The sequence below is a fragment of the Ptychodera flava genome, chromosome 1, assembly GCF_041260155.1.
Source record: "Ptychodera flava strain L36383 chromosome 1, AS_Pfla_20210202, whole genome shotgun sequence".
In the NCBI taxonomy this organism is placed as follows: domain Eukaryota; kingdom Metazoa; phylum Hemichordata; class Enteropneusta; family Ptychoderidae; genus Ptychodera; species Ptychodera flava.
Window position 1 is genome coordinate 43,727,057 of NC_091928.1, and position 23,105 is coordinate 43,750,161.

Genomic DNA, 23,105 nt, shown 5'->3' on the forward strand with positions numbered 1-23,105 from the left:
TGTCCCAGTGGAAAACATTCAGCACTATGCATTATATTGGTCTACTCTGTTGTTTTTGTGAGATCACGTTCTAATGCATATATGCACGACATACAGTGTTTTTTGGCTTTATTTGCATGAGGGCGCCATTTTATGTTTGGGCAAACGTTTATTATTTACCTTGCACAAAATTACAAATGCAGTCCCAGTGGACAGTTTATTATACTTGTATAAACACCCCTCAATGAGTACATTCCCACAAACTTGTTTTAGTTTGGAAGTAAAATCACAAAAAATAATGCTAAAAGATATAGCTAGTGGGCCTTTAAAATGAGTTGTTTTGTTGCTTATTTCTGTTTGAAAGGAATTTATTGCTTTCAAGAACTTGTTAATTAAGGTAGAATGCTGTTGAGGGACAGATCTTTAGACCCTCAAACTTTTACGATATCATTATGATCTACACCAGCTTACTTTAGTGAAAATCAAAAATAAAAAATTTTATCTTTCCCCATAGAGTTAACACAGGGGTGGCGGCCATTTGGAATTTTAATAGTCATAAAATACCGGTATGGGGTAATTAGTTTCTCTAGTACCAAATTTTGCACGCTGACCCCTTATTCATTTTCTTGATTTTCAAAGGGGATGGTTTAAAGTGACATAGCTGTAACTTGTGGCAAGTTTTTCAGTATTCTGCTTCTGTATATCAACTACGTGTCTGACCCTAATCCGTTTGTCATGCTGAAATTTCGAGTATTCTTTTTGTCAACACAGCTTGTATGTGTGTAGTGATCATTGTTTATTGTTCACACATGAATTCTATTCCGGATTGAATGCAATTTTCAACAGTAACAATGTAGATTATATGCATATACCGGTAGGTTGTGTTGATAAGCTAAATACTTGGCATTAAATTACAGTTTGGGGATTCACTGCAGAAAGTGTAGGCAAACCACAAAACAAAAGTCCTGAAAAAATAGCCAAAGATACAGCTTATAGTGCTTTTAGTTTAATATTTTCTTTGAAGAAATTTAGCAAAAGTTGAAGTCTTTTAATTTCAAGGCACGAACAACCTTGTTCTTTACGCTCTTTTCCCCCTTGATTGCAGCGAAAGGCATGAGCAAGACCATGTTTGCAAGTACCGGTACAGGTCAAAGGTAAATACTCTTAGCAACATTTTGACCAATCAGAACCTGGGGTGTGTGGCATAATTAGCCAATGATACTACAATTAGTTCAGGACTCTTACACCGGAGGTGTTTCTCCTTCAAAGGCATCAAGAGTTGCCGGAGGTCAAAAAACTTGAATACTCTGTTATCTACCGACGATCACTCATCATCACCTCCTTGTTTGTCCTTTCACTGAACACACCTTATTCTGTCACCTGGATGAGTCGGACCCAAGTGCTTGATACTATGGTGATATGGTTAATTTCATAATTCTATTGGGGTGAAATATTTCTAGGATACATATGAGCAAGTAGACAATTGTTGATTATTGAAAGACAGTTCTGGAGAACCTGAAGATACAATTGAATGTCACTATGGAAATATTTTCCCTTTTTTTTTACCTGTTCTGCACTTAAAATACAGTTTCTCCATCAACATAAAGTACCGGTAGTCTGACGGTGTGCAATGTCCAACGAAAATATGTGTGCTACATTTGTGATAAAGCACAGTAGGTACACACCCTAGCTGTCAGCTGGACAAAATTCATTTTCAAACTTTCATGACAGAATGTCAATATGCTGTTATGATATAAAAGCAATAAACCAACTCAGCAACAGGTATTCCATTCTGTTTTGAACAGTTCACTCCATATACGTACTCGCTCTCGCTCATGTAAATACCAGGGATGAGCGGATCCACTACCCAGAGCTCACCGGCTAGCAGTTTTACCGACGTGCAAGTATATTTTGTGCCTACTAATAGCCCGACAGGCTAGCGTAATGTAGGAGAGAAGCAAATCGATCGGCATCAAACGAAATGTAGAACCACACTGCATGCAGCAAAATGAACACACAGACGGACGTTTCCAAGTCCAAGCTACCCACCGTTGGTGGCGCACCACAACTCGATGTGCGGGCATATCACCCTCGGCAAGAAAACACGTACGTGATAAAAGTACTGCGCGTGACATAACCGCACTCGCGTGTACGATTACACGTTTCATGCATTTTAACACCTTAAAAACTTGCGAGTTCATGGTAAGAAACTTTTGTCATGTACATACATCGTGAACTGCTCAAAATTTTGTGCAATACCCGTGTCTGAGGTATAGTTTATTGCTTGAACGAACATGATCAGCCCTATTGACTTCAGCTGTATGCTTTCTCTCTTCCAACATAACTCTGTCGTTCCTGCCTGGGACAGCTATTCCTGTTCTAACTCAGTAACTACCCTTCTTCCATTCTTCTCACTTACCTTCTTAGCTGGTTGAACGTCCAGATGTCCGTAGATGCACAGCGTCTTCTTCTTGGGATCGTTGCCCATGATTCCCAGCAAAACTGGCGGCAATGGAAGTGTGGTTCCATCGGGTAGAGTCTGCATACCGACGTCGGCAAGCTCCACTGTTCCTCCCAGTCTTTCAATCTCCTATAAATTCACAGAGATAATACTGTATCTACGTCATAGAATATTGAGAAGCTGTGTTTGTGGATCAACAGGTTTATAGACAAGCGACCTAGCGGCCGATATAGCTCCGCTGTGTTTATGTAGAGAATAACTATTTTTGATACATGTTGATGAAGAAGGTGGAAATCTTTGATAGCTCAATGCAGTGGCCAGAAAAAAGTGGCTAAAATAGCTGCAAAAAATACACAATTGAAGATTTCATCATACTTTGAATATATCACATCAGATCATCCCTAAGAACATGTCAACCAAAGCTATCTGATGAGTAGTTTTTTGAGAGTAAAATTTTTGACCAAAAATGGCAACAATTGCCCCCAAAAACAAAAATTGCAGATTTCATCATAATTTCAAAAGATTAAATTTGGTTCATCTATAGAAACCTGTATACCATATTTCAAAGCTGTTAGACCAGTACTTTTTGAGAAACACATTTTTTGACCAAAAATGGAAAAAATTGCCCCAAAAATTCAAAATTGCAGATTTCATCATAATTTCAATAAACACTTTTAAGTTCATCTATAGAAACCTGTATACCAAATTTTAAAGCTATCAGATGAGTAGTTTTGGAAATACACATTTTTTGACCAAAAATGGCAAAAATTGCCCCAAAATTACAAAATTGCAGATTTCATCATAATTTCAATAAATATCATTAAGGTGATCTGTAGGAACCTGTATACCAAATTGCAATGCTATCAGATGACAAGTTTTGGAAATACACATTTTTTGACCAAAAATGGCAAAAATTGCCCCAAAATTACAAAATTACAGATTTCATCAGAGATTCAATATATATTACTTAGTTCATCTGTAGAAACCTGTATACCAATTTCAAAACTATCAGACCAGTACTTTTTGAGAAATACATTTTTTGACTAAAAATGGCAAAAATTGCCTTAAAAATGCAAATTTGCATATTTCTCCACAATTTGAACAAATCTGAAAAAGATCATCCCTAGGGACATATGTACAATATATAAAAGCTATCTGACTGGTAGTTTTGAAGATTTTAAAGATCTTTTTACCAAAAATCACAAAATTGCCTTAAAAATACAAATATGCAAATTTCACCACGATTTGAACAAATCTGACTGAAGTCACCCTAAGTCAACTGCATATCAAATTTCAAAGCAATCAGACAAGCGGTTTCAGAGAAGAAGATTTTTTTACCAAAAACACCAAAAAATGCCCCAAAAATACAAATATGCAAATTTCACCACGATTTGAACAAACTTAAGTTAGGTCACCCCAAGTGAACTGCACATACAATTTCAAAGCAATCGGACTTGCGGTTTCAGAGGAGAAGGCAATTGTTGACGGACGACGACGGACGACGACGACGGACGACGACGGACGACGACGGAAAATCAACCTATTTGATAAGCTCCGCGTCACTGACAGTGGAGCTAAAAAGTTAAACCTTGGAAATTTGCCACAGGACACTTATTCCCCAACCCGATCTTTAACCCCAGCCACAACAGGTTGATTGGAAATGTCCTGCCGATGTGCAGCGTGCTCGGAAGGTTATATCTGATCGGCCGATTGTCACTATTCAAAGCAATTTAGGGAGCCTTTTGTATTATTCAAATATTTGGTAAGATTCAGCCAACCAATTAGATAACACCTTTCGAGATGCTGCACATTGCCTGAAATGTCAGGTGATGTCCAGGGGGTATCCATCCAGAGTTAATCAACAGCTTCTGCATTGGTGCACTCAATCAGTCCCTCAACAGGATGTGATGGAATTCACTATAATGCATGTTATGGTGAATTTCAAAATAGCTTGGAATTACAAGTGCTTGGTGATTAGAAAAATATTTTTGGCGATAGAAAATAACGCCAACTGCATTCATTACAAACGTTCTCCTTTGATAGATTTTGCAACAACTCGATGTCCACTCTCCTCACGTACAGAACACGTTCATTGTAGGAAACACCAATAGTTGTACTGACCCATACACACTGTACCGACAAAAACCTATCGATTGCGTTTTGTGCAGTTTCATCAGACGTGAAATGTGATAAAGGTGATATATTCTAAGAATGTTCAAGCAGTCAGTGTACGGGTGAGTCTTTCAGTGGGCGTGAGGCAACACTGACGATGTTGACTGTGACACAGTGAACATTGTATTGGGTTCATTTGTTGCAAAGTCTATCGGAGGAGAATGTTTGTAGTGAATGCAGATGGTGTTATTTTCTATCGTCAGAAACGTTTTCTTATCACCTAATCACGTTGTAATTCCAAGCTATTTTGAAATTCACTGTAAAATTCTGGTCACTGAAACGCCATTAGCGATGTAACTTTTGATGACTTTTCTCACATTTTTGTTTCACATATCAATCGCAAGTTCTTGTTCGGCTCTTCAAAGCGTGTTGAAACACCAAGTATCTAGCTTCAACAGGTTGTCAACACAGCGTGTGTACTTATGAAATGCACTGTTATTCTCTACATTGGAATTCTAGTCTGGACTAAAATTCACTTGTCAACAACAAGAGTGCAGTTTACACATGTACAGACTGAGTTCACAAGCTGAATACTGTGTACAGCAACATGATTTTGGGAGTAGAACAAGAAACTGTGGTTGGAATTCACACAAAAACAGTGAAAAATAATCAAAAATTATAAAAACAGTGAAAAATCATCAAAAATTATAGCTTATGGCCTTTTACAGCTATTATACATATATCCTCTGTTATTACTCCTACAACACGCAGGTACAAACCCAACTGAAACATTGAAAATGTGGAGTAAATGAGGAAACACTACCTACTGTATGCATGGAAAAATTCAACAAATTTTCAGATTTGAAATAAAAGGCCTGAAAATATCCAACTCTCATACATAAATATGATTCACTTACAGTGTATATGGTTCACCTATAGCATAAGCCAGAAGAACCTTCAGAAATACATGTATAATGTATTGAAAATGACACAAGCCCCATTTTGGTAGCCTCAATTTAACTGCATGCAGTGTTTGAAATCACGTAGGAAAGTCTAAAAATAATTTCATCAAACAAGAATGACCCTTAGACTTAGTTTTACTTATTTAGACGTGTAAATTTTCACATAAGGTCTGAATACCTAACTGACTTTTACATTTATCTATGCATGTGTTTGTTTGTATTTTGTTTGTTCATTTATTTGTTTGTTATTCTGAAATCAACAAGCATGGTTTCTTTATTTATTTATTTATTTATTTATTTATTTATTTATTTATTTATTTTTTTTGAAATCAACAGGCACATTACCCAAAAATCGACTCTGGAAAACAACTTTCACTTCCAAGGTTACACAAAATCCCTGCACAACATAACCTAAAAAACATTTCTCAACATGGAGCAAAAACAAATCACATTACCTTTTTCACTTCATGTACTTGCTTGACGATCTCTGGTCTCTTTTCTGGCCATGCTGACACACTCTGTATTGCTACGGCTTCCTTCAAACGCTGTACGTACAGCTCTTGATGCTCATCAATGTAGCTGAGAAAATAATACGAAGAAAAGAAACAAAACAACAACAAATTGAGTGTATGTCATATGATAAGTAGCATGAATCCATCAAACAGTGGAGAATTTGATCAACCAAAGTGTCTGTGACATTATATTTGATACTCTCAAGCCAAATGCTCAGTTCGCAAGAGCTTCCCTATTGATTTTAACCCTTTGACTGCTGAAATTTTTCCACCAAAATTTTGGTGCAACATTTTACCAATTTTTATGAATTTTTCTTTATTTTAATTGATAATTTTGGACCAAATGGACATCACATTTAATTAGCTACAGTTTTGTATCAAAATTTTGGCAAGAATTTGACAAAATTTGCCTGGGGTATATTTTGTAAAGGTGACAAAAATTGACTTTGGCGCTCAAAGGGTTAAAGGGATAAAGTCACTCTTCTATGAGCTTTTTTCATGAATTTTGTCCGAGATGAAAAGTTTGTGTTGTTTGACCTTTTGAAACATGCTGAAATCCTGGCCAACTGTGAAAAACCTCAACTCTGCTTGCAGCCAAACAAGATGCCAAATATTCAGTGCTGGAGGAATGGTTGTACCCTAACCTGTTGACTACTGTAAACAGATCCTAATCCATCATTGAGAACAATGAGTTTTGTACAAAACCATTTGACTGCATGGCAAGAAGTTAGTAAAGCAAAGTCAAAAAGGCCAGAACAGCAATGCAGCTATCAGCAGTCTTGAAAAATTTAAGTATTTTTTTTTTGAGATTTGCCCATATTAAATTCAAATATGAACAATATCACAAAGAAGACATTGGCTACATCAAAACTATGGTTTACTCTGACAGCTGTCCAAATCCAGGCCTGGGAACACAGAGAGGTGTAAAGTGTATGAACATTGTCAACTTCATGATATATATGTTTTTGACTAAATACACGTATGGATCAGAAAAACATTTTCAAAACTTGTACTCATTTAGATTTCCATGATAACATTCTGTGTCAACCAGCTATTAATAACAGACATCAGGGTTCGAAATACCCGGTGGTCATGCGTCAAAAGACCACCAATTATCTCATTTGGACCACCAGATTCTGTTGTGGGTGGTCATGTTGACCACCAAATTTTCGGAGGTCACACTAGTGCTGCAAAGCTGTAAGTCTTACATTCCTCTCACAGTTTATTGCTAGGAGTATCCAGAAACAATATATTATCCTCAGAGATAGATATAGCAGTTATCTAGTACACATCTTGTCTGTTCAATCACAGTCCCTCCACTTTGGTTTAATGTCAGTCCTTCAACCCCACTCCAATCTACCCAAGTGAGGCGTTCCTTTGGATAGACAATGTCTCTCTTTGTTTTACTGTTTACTGCTATGATTATTGTGATTAAGTCTGCAAATGTTGCATAACATCTCATTGTACAAAACTCTGACAAAACTTCATAAGTCCAAAAAAATGCAATAATTGTCATGTTATCAGCAGTAATTGTCATTTCTTGATTACTCAGTTTGTAATTCTGTCAAAACTTACAGTCAGTCAGTCACTCATGCACTCATTTCAAGTTGTGAAAATACTGAAAATTTTCTAGTGGATTTTACTGGGCATCCAACATAGACCAACGTAACACGAGTAGCAGCATAGTGGAATGGTTCCAGAACAAGATGTCAGCCCACTATTCACCCCTATGTATGGACCCTGACCTCCACAAGAATTACACTCTGACAATGACAATTATTTTTGACCACCAGAATTTTGCAATTGACCACCAAAATTTGAATCTGGTGGTCAAACTTGACCACCAAACAAAAAAATAAATTTCGAACCCTGGACATCAAAAAATGCCACTTTATGGCTTGGTCATTTTGAGTACTTTCATATACTTTGTGACTTTCCGCCTTAGATACCTTGTTATGTATGTGCTAAGTTTATAGTTACCAAGCTTGTAAAGAAATCTGATGAATGCCTGTGCTTTGAGGAGTCTGTTGTGTTGCAACAAGCTGCTTTTTCGCAGAAATTAAAGTGAAAGACCAACATAAAAGAAAGAAGAAAAGAACATCGCACAATGACTGTATTGTCTTGAATTGTCAAGACTGGTTGTTGCCTTGACCATCTCCGAAGTTTTCAGTTAGAATGCTTCTCGGGACAGATATTCGACTCTCAAACTTTTACAATTCTTTTCTCATCTATCATATATGCTCTTGGTTTAATAAAAATTGTTGATATGTTGGTTTTTCTAAAATCGAAAATTTTATTTTTCTCCTCAGAGTTGACACAGGGATAGGGGCCATTTTGAATTTCAAATATCAGTAAATCTTGGGTTATGTGACCCATGATTTTTATTCTTGATTTTGAAAGAGAATGGTTGAAAGATTCTTTAAGGAAAGTTTGAGCAAAAGTTTAAGTCTTTCACTTTTGAGGTGCATGCTACTGTTGAGTACCCTCAATCTTATGTGAAGTGCCGCGCTCTGATTTTCTTTCAAGCCATGTAACAACTTATTCGACTTTGGAAGGATTCAAGCCCAGAAAAATTGCCTCATTTCATTAATTTCTGTTGCCAGAGCTGGACTGTGATAATTAAACGTAATGTGAACTATGTATCGGTATAGCATGATTTCATCACACAGTTCTTGGTTTTAGAGCTGTTTTTCTTTAATATCAGAAGAAAACTGATTAGTTTGAAAAAGTAATTTTTATCAGTCCTCGGGGTATAATGGGTTGCATGACAAACACCTCAATAGCCTAAGGTGTGAAAGACTCCCTAGCTGATAATAAAAGACTCCCTAGCTGACGATAACTTAACTGCAAATCCAATTGAAATGTGTTATCAAAAACCTAACAGAAAATAAATTGCTTGTTTTGGGGTTACATTTCACCTGTCGTGTTAGCCTTTTCCACAACCTTAACCCTTTGAGTGCTGCAATTTTTCCCATCAAAATTATTGTGGGCAACATTTTACCAATTTTGTGAATTTTTCTGTAATTTTTTTGACAATTTTGGACCAAAGAAACATCACATTTTATTGGCTTCAGATTTTTATCAAAATTTTAGCAAAATTTTGAAAAAAGTTGACTGATGTACCGTATATTTTGATATAGGCGACAAAAATTGACTTTGGCGCTCAAAGGGTTAATGTTTTTGAGAGCTAATCTTTTTCTAAACAATATATACATGTAACATGCGCCACAAAATGAGGATAATGTGGTATTATGGGTAAAAACACTGCAATTTGTGATTGCATAAAACCAATCTTCTGTACTACAGAGCTGCTACAATGAACATTTCTAGGCAACTGAACTAGACTACTCTGGGCTAACAACACTAGGCATTTTGAGTCAAGCAGCTACATCAGAAAATGTCAGTTTTTTTTTTATATTGCTTGGATACTTTTGTACTTTGTGACTCTTTACCTTAGATACCTTGCTATGTTTATGAATGAGTTTATAATTACCAAGTTTGTAAAGAAACACAATGAATGCCAGTCCAATTTGAAAAATCTGTTGTGTTGGGACAAGTATGTTTTTACAAAGAAATTAAAGTGAAAGTCTGAAACGTAAGAAAAGAAAAATATGTACTACGTACAACGCACGATGCACGGTAGATGAAAACTGTACAATGATAATGAATCATCAGCATAAACTGTTAGTACTGAAACAACGGTCCTTGATAAAATTTGCATAATTAACCCTTTGAGCACCAAAGTCAATTTTTGTCACCTTTACAAAATATAACACAGTCAAATTTTTTCAGATTTTTTCCAAAATTTTGAAAAAAAACTGTAGTTAATTAAATGTGATGTCCATTTGCTCCAAAATTATCAAAACAAATACAGAAAAATTCATAAAATTGGTAAAATGTTCCACTAAAATTTTGGTGGGAAAAATTACAGCACTCAAAGGGTTAAATACTAATCTACTTCAATCTTGCACTAATTGGAAGAAAAGAAGAAAGCACATATTATACTGTGTTGTATTTGATTAGTATGAACAGATGACACTTCCAGATACACTTCTCACAACTTTCAATGAACTAACATAAAATTAAAAATAACCATGCAGGCGATTACTTAATCATTTACTATTGCAGCAGTGCCTATTTCACTTGTATGATCACAACTGCTGGCAATGCAGTTTATAGTCAATGGCAGATTGACAGAGCATTGATTGTGCCGCTTTCAGCCCAAGCGTAAATGATGCAATGAAGTCAAAAATGCAATGAGCGCCAATGGCACTTGTCACAACTGGCACATTGTGAAACTACTCTATCTCTGGGTACACCTGTACATGAAAAACTGAATGGGTAGGTGCTGCGGGTTTGGAGTTTGTCAGTAAATCAACACAGAAAACAAAGTCCCGAAGTAGCGAATTCCAGCCATTTTCAAACCACACTGTTTGTCAGTGGGGTGAGCAATATTCGCAAAAATCACATTTCCAGGCTAATAGACTATGTTTTACGAAATCACAACGTCCTTATTACAAAATAAAACGATCTTTGTCTTTAAATCAATGCGCCAGTAAACAGGTCCAGCAGCTAGTTATGTCATCAAGTCTGTAATGTTAAGGGTCATAACAAATGTGAGAAATCTAAAACATTAAATATGTTGTTTTTTATCAATTTTATTACCAAAAGCGCATGAAAATCTCTGATACTTTTAATCAGCCATCCTGCATATTTGTAACATTCATCAAAACCTCATTTCTGTTCCACAACTCATTAAATAGTCCACAATGCAGGATTGGTGTACATTCCAAAACTACATATATGAAAGACCCCTAAAATCAATTAGTTAAAGGGGGGTTAGAAATTTCCAAAAACTATCTAACCGCTGCTCCGTTTGGCTCCATTTTTCGGAATCGGAACCTTGGAATTAGTCTGAATATCTCTACTAAATATCAATGCAGTCTGTTCAGCGGTTTTTGACTTTTTGTCGTTTACGGAAAATGGACACTGTCCCACACCGGTTGAAGCTAACCCTATATCACAACTTCCAGTTGTGATAATGACCTATGGTCATTATGTTAAAAAATACCGCCAATGGCGCTTGGACATAATGACCGCCTAGTATTATCAGCATTTATCAACAACCCCACTCACTGTGAATTAGACACACCACGAAGTCAATGAGCAACATATAGCTGAAAGACTATTTTTCACATTGCGATTTTAAGCTCATTTTTATGAGAAAAGAGACATGTATATGTATATGGAGAAAAAGCAGAAGACATATTTGTAAATTGTTTGTTAAGTGACAATCATATATGCATCTCTTGAAATTTTGTAGTTATAAGGTATAACAGTAGTGTAAGAATAATGAGTATGAATAAGACTGTGTTCCCACTAGCCAAACCAACGCCGCCGGTAACTAACGGTTTTGATTGGTAAACACCTGTGGATTACCCTTAATCTCTACTTATGTCCATACACGGAATTTCCTCCGGTGTTTTGAGGAAAACACCGGTGTTTTGCGCCCTCTACGTTCAATATATGTCTATAGTACAGGTTGGATATGAACAACAATGGCGGATGTCCAGGACGCAACTGTAGCGGCGTGTCTCCTGTATTTTTCACCTTCATATGCGATCCAGACGGATTCAACAGTTCAATCGTCGCCTCAGGAATGCCCAGCAACATGGACACAACGTACTTCAGTTTGACCATGACGAGTACGCAAGAAATTTTCAAGAACGCCGTAGGCGATCGACCATGCGTTTCATGTACATGCTGCTTCAGCATTTAAACAATGCATTGACGCCAGTGGCCCGAGCATTCTGGACAAGAGAACGCTCAGATAATTGGTGGCAATCAGCCCTGAAAGCTGGAGGGCATTGAACGGAGCGAGAGATCTGTTGTCTTCGTGTCGAGTCCAGCTATGCGTACTGTGCACGCGAGCTGATAGGTCAGAGGTAATGTTTTGGACAAAAGTCGTCGCGAGAGGGCGTTTACACCGTCGTTAACCGTTCTGACACACAATTTGCGTCGGCGCGCCGTTGCAGGTCTGACGAAATTCGACGCCGTAGATCGACGCCGTCGCAGCACCGTCGTTAACTGTTCTCACACGTGGTTTTCGTCGTTGTTTACCATAACAACGGCGTTCACAACGTTGTTAAATGCTGTGTCAGAACGGGGTTTAAGTTAGTAAAGCTAAGTTGACAGTAATTAAGATTACAAAATTATACACTAAACTGAGGAAATCTGAATGAAATAAATGTTGAAAAGTTGCAAAGTCAAGGTCATCTTTTGTCTAATACCTTGTGTAAGTTCATGAACTTTACATAAATCTTGCTACAGATTTGTTGCTAATGGGCAATAACTGTGTTTCAGATCATTTGAGAGCAATCTATCCATGACAGGTTTAAATTGTAATATACCCTTCTATTTAAAGGAGAGAAACTTCTCAAATAATTTTTTTCCCTGTAATTTGCTGTGAGAACACATGGACAGATGCTCAGGACTCTATGCTGGTGCTACCTTGATAATTAACCTTCAACTTGTAACGTCATTGTCTAACCTGTTCACCCCAATTTCCTGTAGACAGGTCCACACTCTCCATTGATAACAATGGGTTTGGGCCATACCATTGTAGTGAAAGACTGTAACATGTGAGGTTGTGGATACTTAATCTCTGGAATGTCAAAGTCTGTATATTGACTCAAGGATGTTTACTTAACAAATGCCTAGGGTCATCTCAAAAGTGAGAATCTAAACTATGAAATATGTTTTTTTTAATGCTTTTGATGCCCAAAAGACCATAGAAATCTCTTATACTTCAAATCAGCCATCCTGCATATTTCTAACATTCATCAAAACCTCATTTCTGTTCAACAACTCATAAAACAGTCCACAATGCAGGATTGGTGTACATTCCAAAACTACATGTATGAAAGACCCCTAAAATCAATTAGATAAAAATAGCGCCAATGGCACTGGATCACAACTGGCACATTGTAAAACTACTCTATCTCTGGGTGCACCTGTACATTAAATACTAAATGGGTAGGTGCTGCGGCTGTGGAGTTTTTGCAGCACACACACCCGCACAATCATATCATATACATACAGACAAACTCAAAGACAGGCAATCTCAAACCTATAAGAAGAGTTTTCACAGGCGCATATACTCTTGGCCATATGGGAGTTTGAATGGGTTAGCTCTACATACTGACATAGAGGAGAGGTGGTTGATTGTGCCTGCACTTCAAATGTTAAAGAAGAGCCACCTGGTATTTGTAGCTGTCAGCTGGGGAAAAAGTGACATGGGACAAGTATGGATTTTACAGTCAGTGCCAATATTCTTCGGTGGGGCAAGTTGGTAATTACCTACCAATTTAGCTAGGGATATTGCAATATACCAAGGGAACTTCCTGAGCCAAACTCTGTTTTTCTATCTGGAGCGGCAAGATGAGATCTAAACAAACACAGCGGGTAATGAGATTTTACAGCCAGCAATGGTGATCTGATAACTGGGATGAACCATTTTCATGTAGGTTCGTTAAAATGGGACTGGATTGGGGAATGAAAACTACAAGGAATAAAACAGGTAGAGTTGACTTTTCAATACTCAGATTCAGATCCTCAGATCCTCAGATTCAGATCCTTAGATCTCAGATTTCAGATCCTATAACTTCAGATGCAGATTCGAATTTACAAGCCTTTTACAATACCCGTATTAACAGTATGATTGCAATATTTAAAATAATAATTTGAATATGACATGTACAAGGCAGTTATGAAAACAAAAAAAGTCTACATAAACGTTTTTGCTCAACAAGTTTCAGCGAACACGGGTCTACAATTACAGATTAGCTAACTTGCTTCTTCCGACCCCTGAATTCTGATTTAGCCCGGGGTCACTGGCCTCCAACATGGATTAGTTATATTCCCTCGCCATAAATATTACGAACGATGGTAAAATACGGACTGTCGATAGCCAGCATTTACATGATCGTCGCGGTCTTGATCGTTCGATCGCGCGCGGGTGTGTTTATCTCTATGAGGGAACATTCACGTGATGACATAACAAGTGGAATCATTGCGCACCCTGTCTTCGACAGATGACGTTCTGATTCTGAGATCGAAGTTTTTAAGTTCAAGATTCAAGATAGAAATAAAATAATTCATAAAGCCTTTTCAAATCTAAATTATATTTTATTTATCAGTATATTACATCAAACTTTGATAATTGTGAAATTTTAATTATGAATCTGCGTCTGAAGTTATAGGATTGAGGTCTGAGATCTTGGGATCTGAATCTGAGGATCTGAGGATCTGAATCTGAGGATCTGAAAAGTCAACTCTACCGAATAAAACACGATCTTAAGAGATCATATCGTGCCTTGTCTTCTTTTTGATAAATATTACACATAACTAGGTTTGAAAAAGCTGCATGAAGTAACATCATTACAAAACATGGTATTTTGTACAAAAGTTTGAGATCACCACATTGATCTTTCAAAAGCCGGTCTTTACTGTGTGGTCCACAGGAGTCTAATTCAAAAGCAATCAGCGACTCATAAAAAGTCAACTTTACAGTCTGTCTGTCTTGAAAGCTCCATTGAAATTCAAGACAAGATGACAAAATTGTACAAAGCTACATGAAGCTGAAACTACGGTAAATATCGCTCAGAGAATAAATGCACCACAGACGGCACTTCAGCATGTCATTGCCCATCTCACTCTCAGTACCATTGCCCAAAACATCCTGGAAGGCCACAATCAAAACGTTTGACATGACCTGCACAACTAGTTGCTTAATTTTTTGTGGGTGAAGAAACCTTTGATAGCAGCTAGTAAAATATTGACAAAATACTTTTTTTAGAATACTTGTACTGTAAAAAACCAGCCGGCAATCAGAACAGTGTTCAACATACTACACGATGAACTGAGCCACACATACAAAATCACTACCAAAGTTCCCTCTGACCAGCTAAATTACTGAAACATAAAGCGGGTAGTGGAGTACATTAATGGTTCATCCTAGTATCAGATCACCATTGGTGACTGTAAAATTTGTTACCTGCTGTGTTTGTTTAGATTTCATGGTGCCGCTCCAGATAGGAAAACAGAGTCTGGCTTAGGAAGTTCCCTTGGTATATTGCAATATCCCTAGCTAAATTGGTAGGTAATTACCAACTTGCCCCACCGAAGAATAATGGCCTTAACTGTAATTGTAAAATAAATTTTATTCAATATATAAACACTGAACAATCAAGCAGGCAATATATTGTAAATGGTTGTTGATGGTAGAAATGTAATGAGTAAATAAAATATGCTGTAATGGTAGTAAGTGTAAAGTAAATATCGAAGCTAAATAAAATACTAACAAAAATGCAAATGTACTCTGATTGTAATGAAAATGATTATAAAAATTGTAGAGTAATCCAAGGGTTAAGTAATCTAAGCGGCTAAAGTCATCACGCTAAGCAAACTTGCGGCAAATGTAAGGATATGCAAATGATGATAAAGTTACAAACTGTAGATACATTGAAAGGGGAAGTTCACCAAGGATGATTTTACATATGTTCAGGAAGTTTCATTTTAGGGCTTCATCAAGTCCATGTAATTTGAAGCATGGAAAAAAGCTCCAAGCTTGGGAGCTTGCAACATATGATATGGAAAGGACCATCTTCTGGTGTGTATGGCATTGTCCAGTCACCCAGGCTCAAACCAGGCTGTGCGTATTTACATAACTATTGTTGATACTGAGTAACGATGAATCACCTATAATAAAATGTCCACTGTCAAATTTCTCACTTGTTAGTAGTAAACAGCAGCACAGAATCTGACAGTGGACAGTTCATCATAAGTGATTCATTGTTTGCAAAGGATACTCAGTCTCAACAATAGTTATGTAAATATCCACAGCCTGGTTGATCATAGGTGAGTGGACAATGCTATACCAATCGGAAGATGGCTCTTCCATATTATGTGATGGAAGCTCCAAACCTGGAGCGTTTTGCCATGATTCAAATTACATGGAGTTGATGAAGCCCTAAAACCGAAGTTACTGTATTATTTATTGGTTTTGTAAAAACTTGCGTGAGTTATAAATGGCAAAAATAGCTTTTGCGAGGTGACTGATCACAAAGGTATATATTTGACCCCTTTTGATGCCATAATGCCATGGATTTATGAAGACAGTGTGTGGTAGGTCATCGAACATGAGCAGGTCATTAACAAATTTATCATTCAGTTTTAAATCTGTAATGATGGAAATATATAGTTCATCTCCCGGGGGCAGAATTTTATCTAAATCTGCTCTTGTCATAAGGTGCCTCTGTAATGACATACAAAGGGAAATTAATGCATTGCATGTGCACTGTTTGCCTCTGGATCCAATACTAAATTGTGTACTTCCTTGATGTGTACTACCACGTACCAGAATTTAATATAGTTTAAAATGTTTGTTGCTGCTATCAACTACACTTTGCTGTTGTATATTATTTAGTACTGCTAACATATGTACTTCTATTGTCTCCATTTTTATCTGGACACAAATTACTTTGTTGGTTTACATGGTACAAGTTACTTTGTTCACCCTTGTTGGTTACATCAGTTACATGTTTGTTGGTACTATTACTTTGTTGGTTGTTACAGGTGTTACTTTCAAGTGTACTTTCTTTGGTTACATTTAAATTATGACATAGGTTACTTTGATTTACATGATACAGGTTACTATGTTTACTTTCTTGACTGTACTTTTATTTGTCATATCATGAGTAATATGTTGAGCCACAATGTTACTTGTATTTTCATTGGTTTCATTGCACAAGGTCCATTCATGGTCTTTTGATGTAGCAAACTTTGTAGCTTGAGCACTATCCTGTAGAGAGACAAGAAAAAAATTATTCAGTTTATAATAATCAATAAGCATTCAACAATGAAAGTTTACAATTATACTTGTAATCATTAAATAGACATTACATCTATAATGTACAACAGTGAAAAATTATGGAAAAAACATCTAAAGAAATATATATCAGCAAAACATGACCATTAAAGTGCTTGACATTTACACTTATCAAATGAAAAGTTAAACCACAATGATGAATATTCCTTTCAAATTCAAAAAATTTTCAAACACTTTATGATCTCAAGTGTAGCAACAGCTTTCTTGGCATTCAGGAGTTCCTCATTTTACGGATCACAATGTTTTGTATGTTGTTCATGATAGTTTTTATATAGTTTTTAGAAATATTTGTTTAGTTTTTATTACATTAATTATCTGTGTTTTTATACGGATAGAAATATTTTCATTTCTGGTGGTAAACTTTTGCCACAAGAAATAATTAGGTGGCAATTCTAAAAATCTGGTAGCAATATGAATTATTACTGGTAGCAATATGAATATATTACCACAGATACAGAATACTTCTGCAGCATTCAGTCAGTGTTCACAGTATGACAACTTATCATACATATACACTACAAGCTCCTCAAATTATGTGCCACATTTATGCAGTCTTTAAGTCATGAAGTCAAATTTTGTTAACCACACAAATACAAATTTTCCTTGCAGAAGAAAGCATTCATTAGCATAGTGGCAGTGTACCGGTAGATACAAGTATTGTGGTGTTGTGTCATAGTTGTGATCAAGCAGGCTCAATAACATCTTCAGCATAAGTATTTTTCTTGAGACAAAAAGGGTTAGGCCAAAATCCTTTAAAACAAGACACAATGATATTGTTCAATTCATTTCTAAATGTTTTTAAGAGTAATAATAATTTTAATGATAATGATAACATTGTAGCCCAGGAACATTTTCATTTGATATTTTGATATGATCAGTCTGGTGATGTTCACTATTACATCATTAACATGGAGGAATCTGCTGAAATATTAAAATCATTCAGAATCACATCATTTCTTGCAAAAGTTAAAGCAGTTTGAAATAGTCCAAATGGATAATTTTAATTGTTTTACTTTTGAATTGTTGCTTTGATGTTAAGTAACCATGCAAAAATTGCAGCTCTAAAAAAAGATTTGAAATGGATATGCTTACTGCAACTACTGTTGACAATTTCCCTTTGCCATAACTGTTAATAAAATTTAATTTAAAACTGTCAGTCAAGCTAAATGCCATTTAGTTGGAAAGCACCAAGAAATTACCTATTACCATAAGATTGTACCTATTGGACCTCCCTAGGTAGTTTCTTTTGAACCATAATTGTGTACTTAAGGGGTCTTCATTCATGACATCACATAAGATGACCCAGATTTGACCTTTCAGAAAACCTCAAGTTTTTCTCCTTTTTCCTTGTATTATGACTCTATTTGTGAAAGTTTCCTTTGAAATAATGGTTTTTACTATCAAACTGACTAAATGCAGGCCAAATTTTGATACAAGCAAAGTAGGTTAAACTTGGACTAAAAGGACGACCGGTACGCGGGACTCACAGAGGCAAAGCCAAGCCCAGCCTCAGTCAGTGTATTCCATGGTCGTACTATAGTACGTCCATGATGTATTGTAGCACAGTATCGAACAGCAACAATGTTTGCTTCACGTACCAGGGAATTTGTAACTTTGTAGAAAGGAGAGTAAAGTGTTTCAATACATTGCAACATTTTATTATAGCTATAGTTTTCTGTTGGGGAGGCATCGTGACATGATTTCATGAGAAGAAAAAACATATAGTATGCAAAGACGTCAATATTTTGCCATTTGTAATTAAAGTGTACACGTTGTCTACACGTCACCCACGCCACGGTCCCTATCAAGTCGCAGCTCAAAGTGATAAGTTTCTCTTGCATAGTATCAATGTCATTTTGATGAGGCGGCCTGCAGAAGGAGACTTCAGCATGCAGCATTTCACTGAAAACAGCCCTTTGAGAGAATGGTTACACTCAACGCAACATTTATGCACGGTCCCTCCGTGATTTATGCAAATAAACTTAAAACTATTCAGGACCACAACCTCACCTATCGCTCTCATCCTATCATGACGTCATATATGTAACAACAATCATGCCCCACACTCTTCTCTATCCCACAATACACGAACAAAATGTCACCAAGCTTCTTTCCAATATAAATAATGATAATTTATACCATACCTTTGTCTTGACCTACGGTAGTGTCTTCTGTTCTTGATTTCGATATCAAAGCCAGTATATTAAGAGTCCTTTGTTCTCTCACTGAACGGGTTGATCACACCATACACGTTTTTGATCCACATGCACACACAAAACGAAGTTCCGTAGTAGCGCATTCCGGCCATTTTCAAACCACACTGTTGTCAGTGGGGTAAACAATATTCGCAACAATCACATTTCCAGGCTAATAGACTATGTTTTACGAAATCACACGTTCTTATCACAAAATAAAACTATCTTTGTCTTTAAATCAATGCGCCAGTAAACAGGTCCAGCAGCTTGTTATGTCATCAAGTCGGGTGATAAATGTTAAGGGTCTTAACAAAAGTGAGAAATCTAAAACATTAAATATGTTGTTTTTTATCAATTTTATTACCAAAAGTCCATGAAAATCTCTGATACTCTGAATCAGCCATCCTGCATATTTCTAACATTCATCAAACCCTCATTTCTGTTCCACAACTCATAAAACAGTCCACAATGCAGGATTGGTGTACATTCCAAAACTACATATATGAAAGACCCCTAAAATCAATTAGTTAAAAGGGAGGGGGGGGTTAGAAATTTCGCAAAACTATCTAACCGCCGCTCCGTTTGGCTCCATTTTTCGGAATTGGAACCTTGGAACCAGTCTGAATATCTGTACCAAACATCAACGCACTCTGTTCAGCAGTTTTTGACTTTTTGTCGTTTACGGAAATGGACGACATCAAACACCGGTTGAAACCACCTCTATATCACAACTTCCAGTTGTGATAAAATGCAATGACTGCATACTGTAAGTGCGCATAGTTGTCACAAGTGTCAAAAAATCTCTATGGATTTGAGATTTGCCAGAGTTACATTCAAACATGTACAAAATCACGGAGTGGAAACTTGTCATTTTTTCAGCATAAAAGGGGGGGGGGATATCTGACAGAGATCTAAATGTAAACCAGGACTAAAGGACAGTAAAAGGAAATTGTTCATACATACCGGTACACTGCACATTTCAGACCATTTTGACAACAAAAATACCGTCAATGACGCTGTACCTTCTCTAATGTGTGGCCAGGTCAGGTAATTGGTTGTTGGCATGGAGTTGTTGGTAAATAGTTGATGATGTAGGGGCATGAGGTGGGATATGGACCCAAAGAACCCAAAAATGATTAAATACATCAATCAAAAAATTCTAAGCTACAGTATAAACTGCCTAAAGATAGTTCAATGTGGGAAAAAGTTAAATAATTCAGAAATAAGAATTCACAGTCCAAATAGTAATGACGCAATTCCTTACTGACCTGAGTGCATGTGAAATACACAACTGGCATCTGTTTAAATGTATACCAAGTGATCATTTTAAGTCACTTTTAACTGTTTTTAATGGATTTTCCAAAGAGTCCTGTGGAAATGATGAAAAACGCTTATCTGGTCTTGTGTTTGTATAACCTCATGGCTGATAATTGTCATAGTATTGAAAAAAATTGAAAGTGAAGAAATTACTGTTTTTAATAGGCATATTTTCCTTGAAATACATGACCGTGTAAAGAATATATGCTAAAAGTGTTTAAGAGTAAATTTCTTTTTAAAAAATAATTTAATCTGTGACCAAAGGATTTTTATTCTTTGAGTTTACAAATTCAAACATTGCAATTTGTTCAATCATCTTGTGCAGTGCAAAATTTATAAAATGACTGAAAAACAAAAAAATTGGCAGAATTACAGTCTTTGTGATGTAAAATTATGGGTTGACATCACGATAACTGTTAATCTGTTTGAAGTACTAATATACTATAATTTAAAAGAGAAAAGTTCATGCAGAAACGGTAAAATATATTATCAGCAATGTAGTGTTAATTTGACTTTACATCAAAATATGCCTTTGCTGGATACCAAATATATAGGGCGAAATATTAAAATCAGCCATGTTCAGCAAAATCCACACAACAGCATTGATCCTTTTCTAATTTGATTTGATTTGCTCATGTTATCCTTGTATGACAGTCAGTACAATATGGAACTTGAACACAACACAGTGAATAAGTATGCTGTAAATGAAATGGTGTGGCTGCATCCACATGCAGCAATAGGATTGCCTTTGTCTCTCACCCCTCATTTCCAACCTGTCCCATCCCTGAAAAATAGTTTGGTCTTATATTTATAATGTTAATAATTTCTGTATTTGTTAAAATGTGCGCATCTCAAAAACTTTTGATCATAAACATTTTCATTGTTTTTTTATAGCTGACCAGTCAGTTAACCTGTTTATATTGAATATTTGCGCATTTTTCCGCAGTATTTGACATTTTCTGAATACCTTCTTATTCAGTTTGTCATTTTCTAAAAGTTTAAATGCTCCATTGTGTGGTCAAGCTTTCCACAAGCATCAAATGTGGTACTTCATATAGGAGGGTCTGCCTCTAGAGGGCGGGCATCATGAATAGTGTTTGTTGGTTAATTCCTCCACGTAAACTTCTGATTGTACTGTAAACATTGAACATGGCCGACGTCCGATTTTCCTGTCTAAAACTTTCACTCATTTTCGTTCATATGACTCTGAAACTCCAGGAAACGATTGGGAAAAAAGGGTTATCTTGAAATATTGAGGTACTCGCCGATATTTTGCAAAATTAAATGAGAAAAAATGCAAGGAAAATGCCGACAGGCTTACACAATGACAGTTTTCAGACTCGGAGGCATATGATCATCTCTGCAGATTATGCAACAGGCTACGATCACGTGAGGCCATGAGGGGATATCCACGCAACTCAGTACCAAACACTAATGCTCACAGAGTGAGCAAACACAAAGTGAGTACCCCTAATGTCAGCTCAGTAGTCTGTAATAGATTGTAGTCAACTAAGAAACCTTGGAGAAAGGCTTAACACTGTGGCTATGCCGCTAAGTCCCTTTTGATTTTTGTCATAGCTCAAAATCATTCTCCCACACCTCAACCTGAGCCATGAACACCCCTACCAGTTTATGATATGACCCATCACAATGGCATGACGTCAACGGATCTTGACAGACGGAAGTCTTGACAGACGGAAGTTCTTGACAGCAGCATATTGGTTTTCAACTCTAATACCTTCTCTGTCTATAAATAGACAAGAGAAAAATATCATTTCAAATCTTGGTGGCCTTACCTAAATTTTGATGATATCAGGCATCAACAGATAGCAAACATACATCCCAAGTTACTTAATTGTATTGTATATTCCCTTCTTGTGACAATACAAAGAAAAATCTCTGTTTTCAAGGATATTCCACATTACCCCCAGCAACGGTTGCCAAGCAATTTGAATTCTTCAGTATGTTCTTCTTGAAAAATACGGGGTAATTGAGCTAACCGTGACAGTTTCCTGAACATTATGGTGGCTTTTTAATTGTAGATAAGAAAACTTCTGCAGATAAAACGCACAATCTTTTTAAATTCTATAGATAAGAAATGTAAGTTTTGTAGATAAGGCTGTCAATAAAAACAGCATTACTCTTTCAGGTGCTCGGATGATATCTACGAAACAGGTATTCAATAACTCAGTAAGGTTGCACCATTTATTTTGAGAGAGACTTCAGAGCCAATCAGGATGCTGGACAACTGGGTGGTTACTGAACGTCTACACAGACACCTGTGCTGGGCAATGCAGTCGCACTGTGGTGTTATTCACAGCCGTAACACTGACTAATAGAATTCGTATCCTCAAAAGCGCTGATCGCAGTTTAAGCTTTGTTACTATATATAGCTTCACACACGGGACATCGGACACCACTGCTTGAAATTGGGTCAAATTTTATTGTTGCACGCGCGGCGTCCGAGAAGTAAATTAGTGCAACTTTTAGTATCCATTGTAACACTAGCAGGTTTCACTTTCGTCGTTCTTGCAGAAAATGGGGACAAATATTTATTTTTGCATATGCATGAGAAAAAATGACGTCATTTGCGATTGGCGCCACAGAAGCCGCAAACTA

General features: G+C 36.6%; 1 protein-coding gene across 1 annotated transcript in view; it reads right to left on the bottom strand.

The window, feature by feature from the left end:
• Positions 1-23,105, bottom strand: part of LOC139138416 (cytosolic non-specific dipeptidase-like) — a 73,594-nt gene that overhangs the window by 45,055 nt on the left and 5,434 nt on the right. Inside the window, exons 3-4 of the mRNA XM_070706800.1 lie at positions 5,970-6,093; positions 2,399-2,569 (exon numbers count right to left, since the gene is read on the bottom strand). Coding sequence (XP_070562901.1) covers positions 2,399-2,569; positions 5,970-6,093 — 295 coding nt within the window. The remainder of the gene's footprint in view (positions 1-2,398; positions 2,570-5,969; positions 6,094-23,105) is intronic.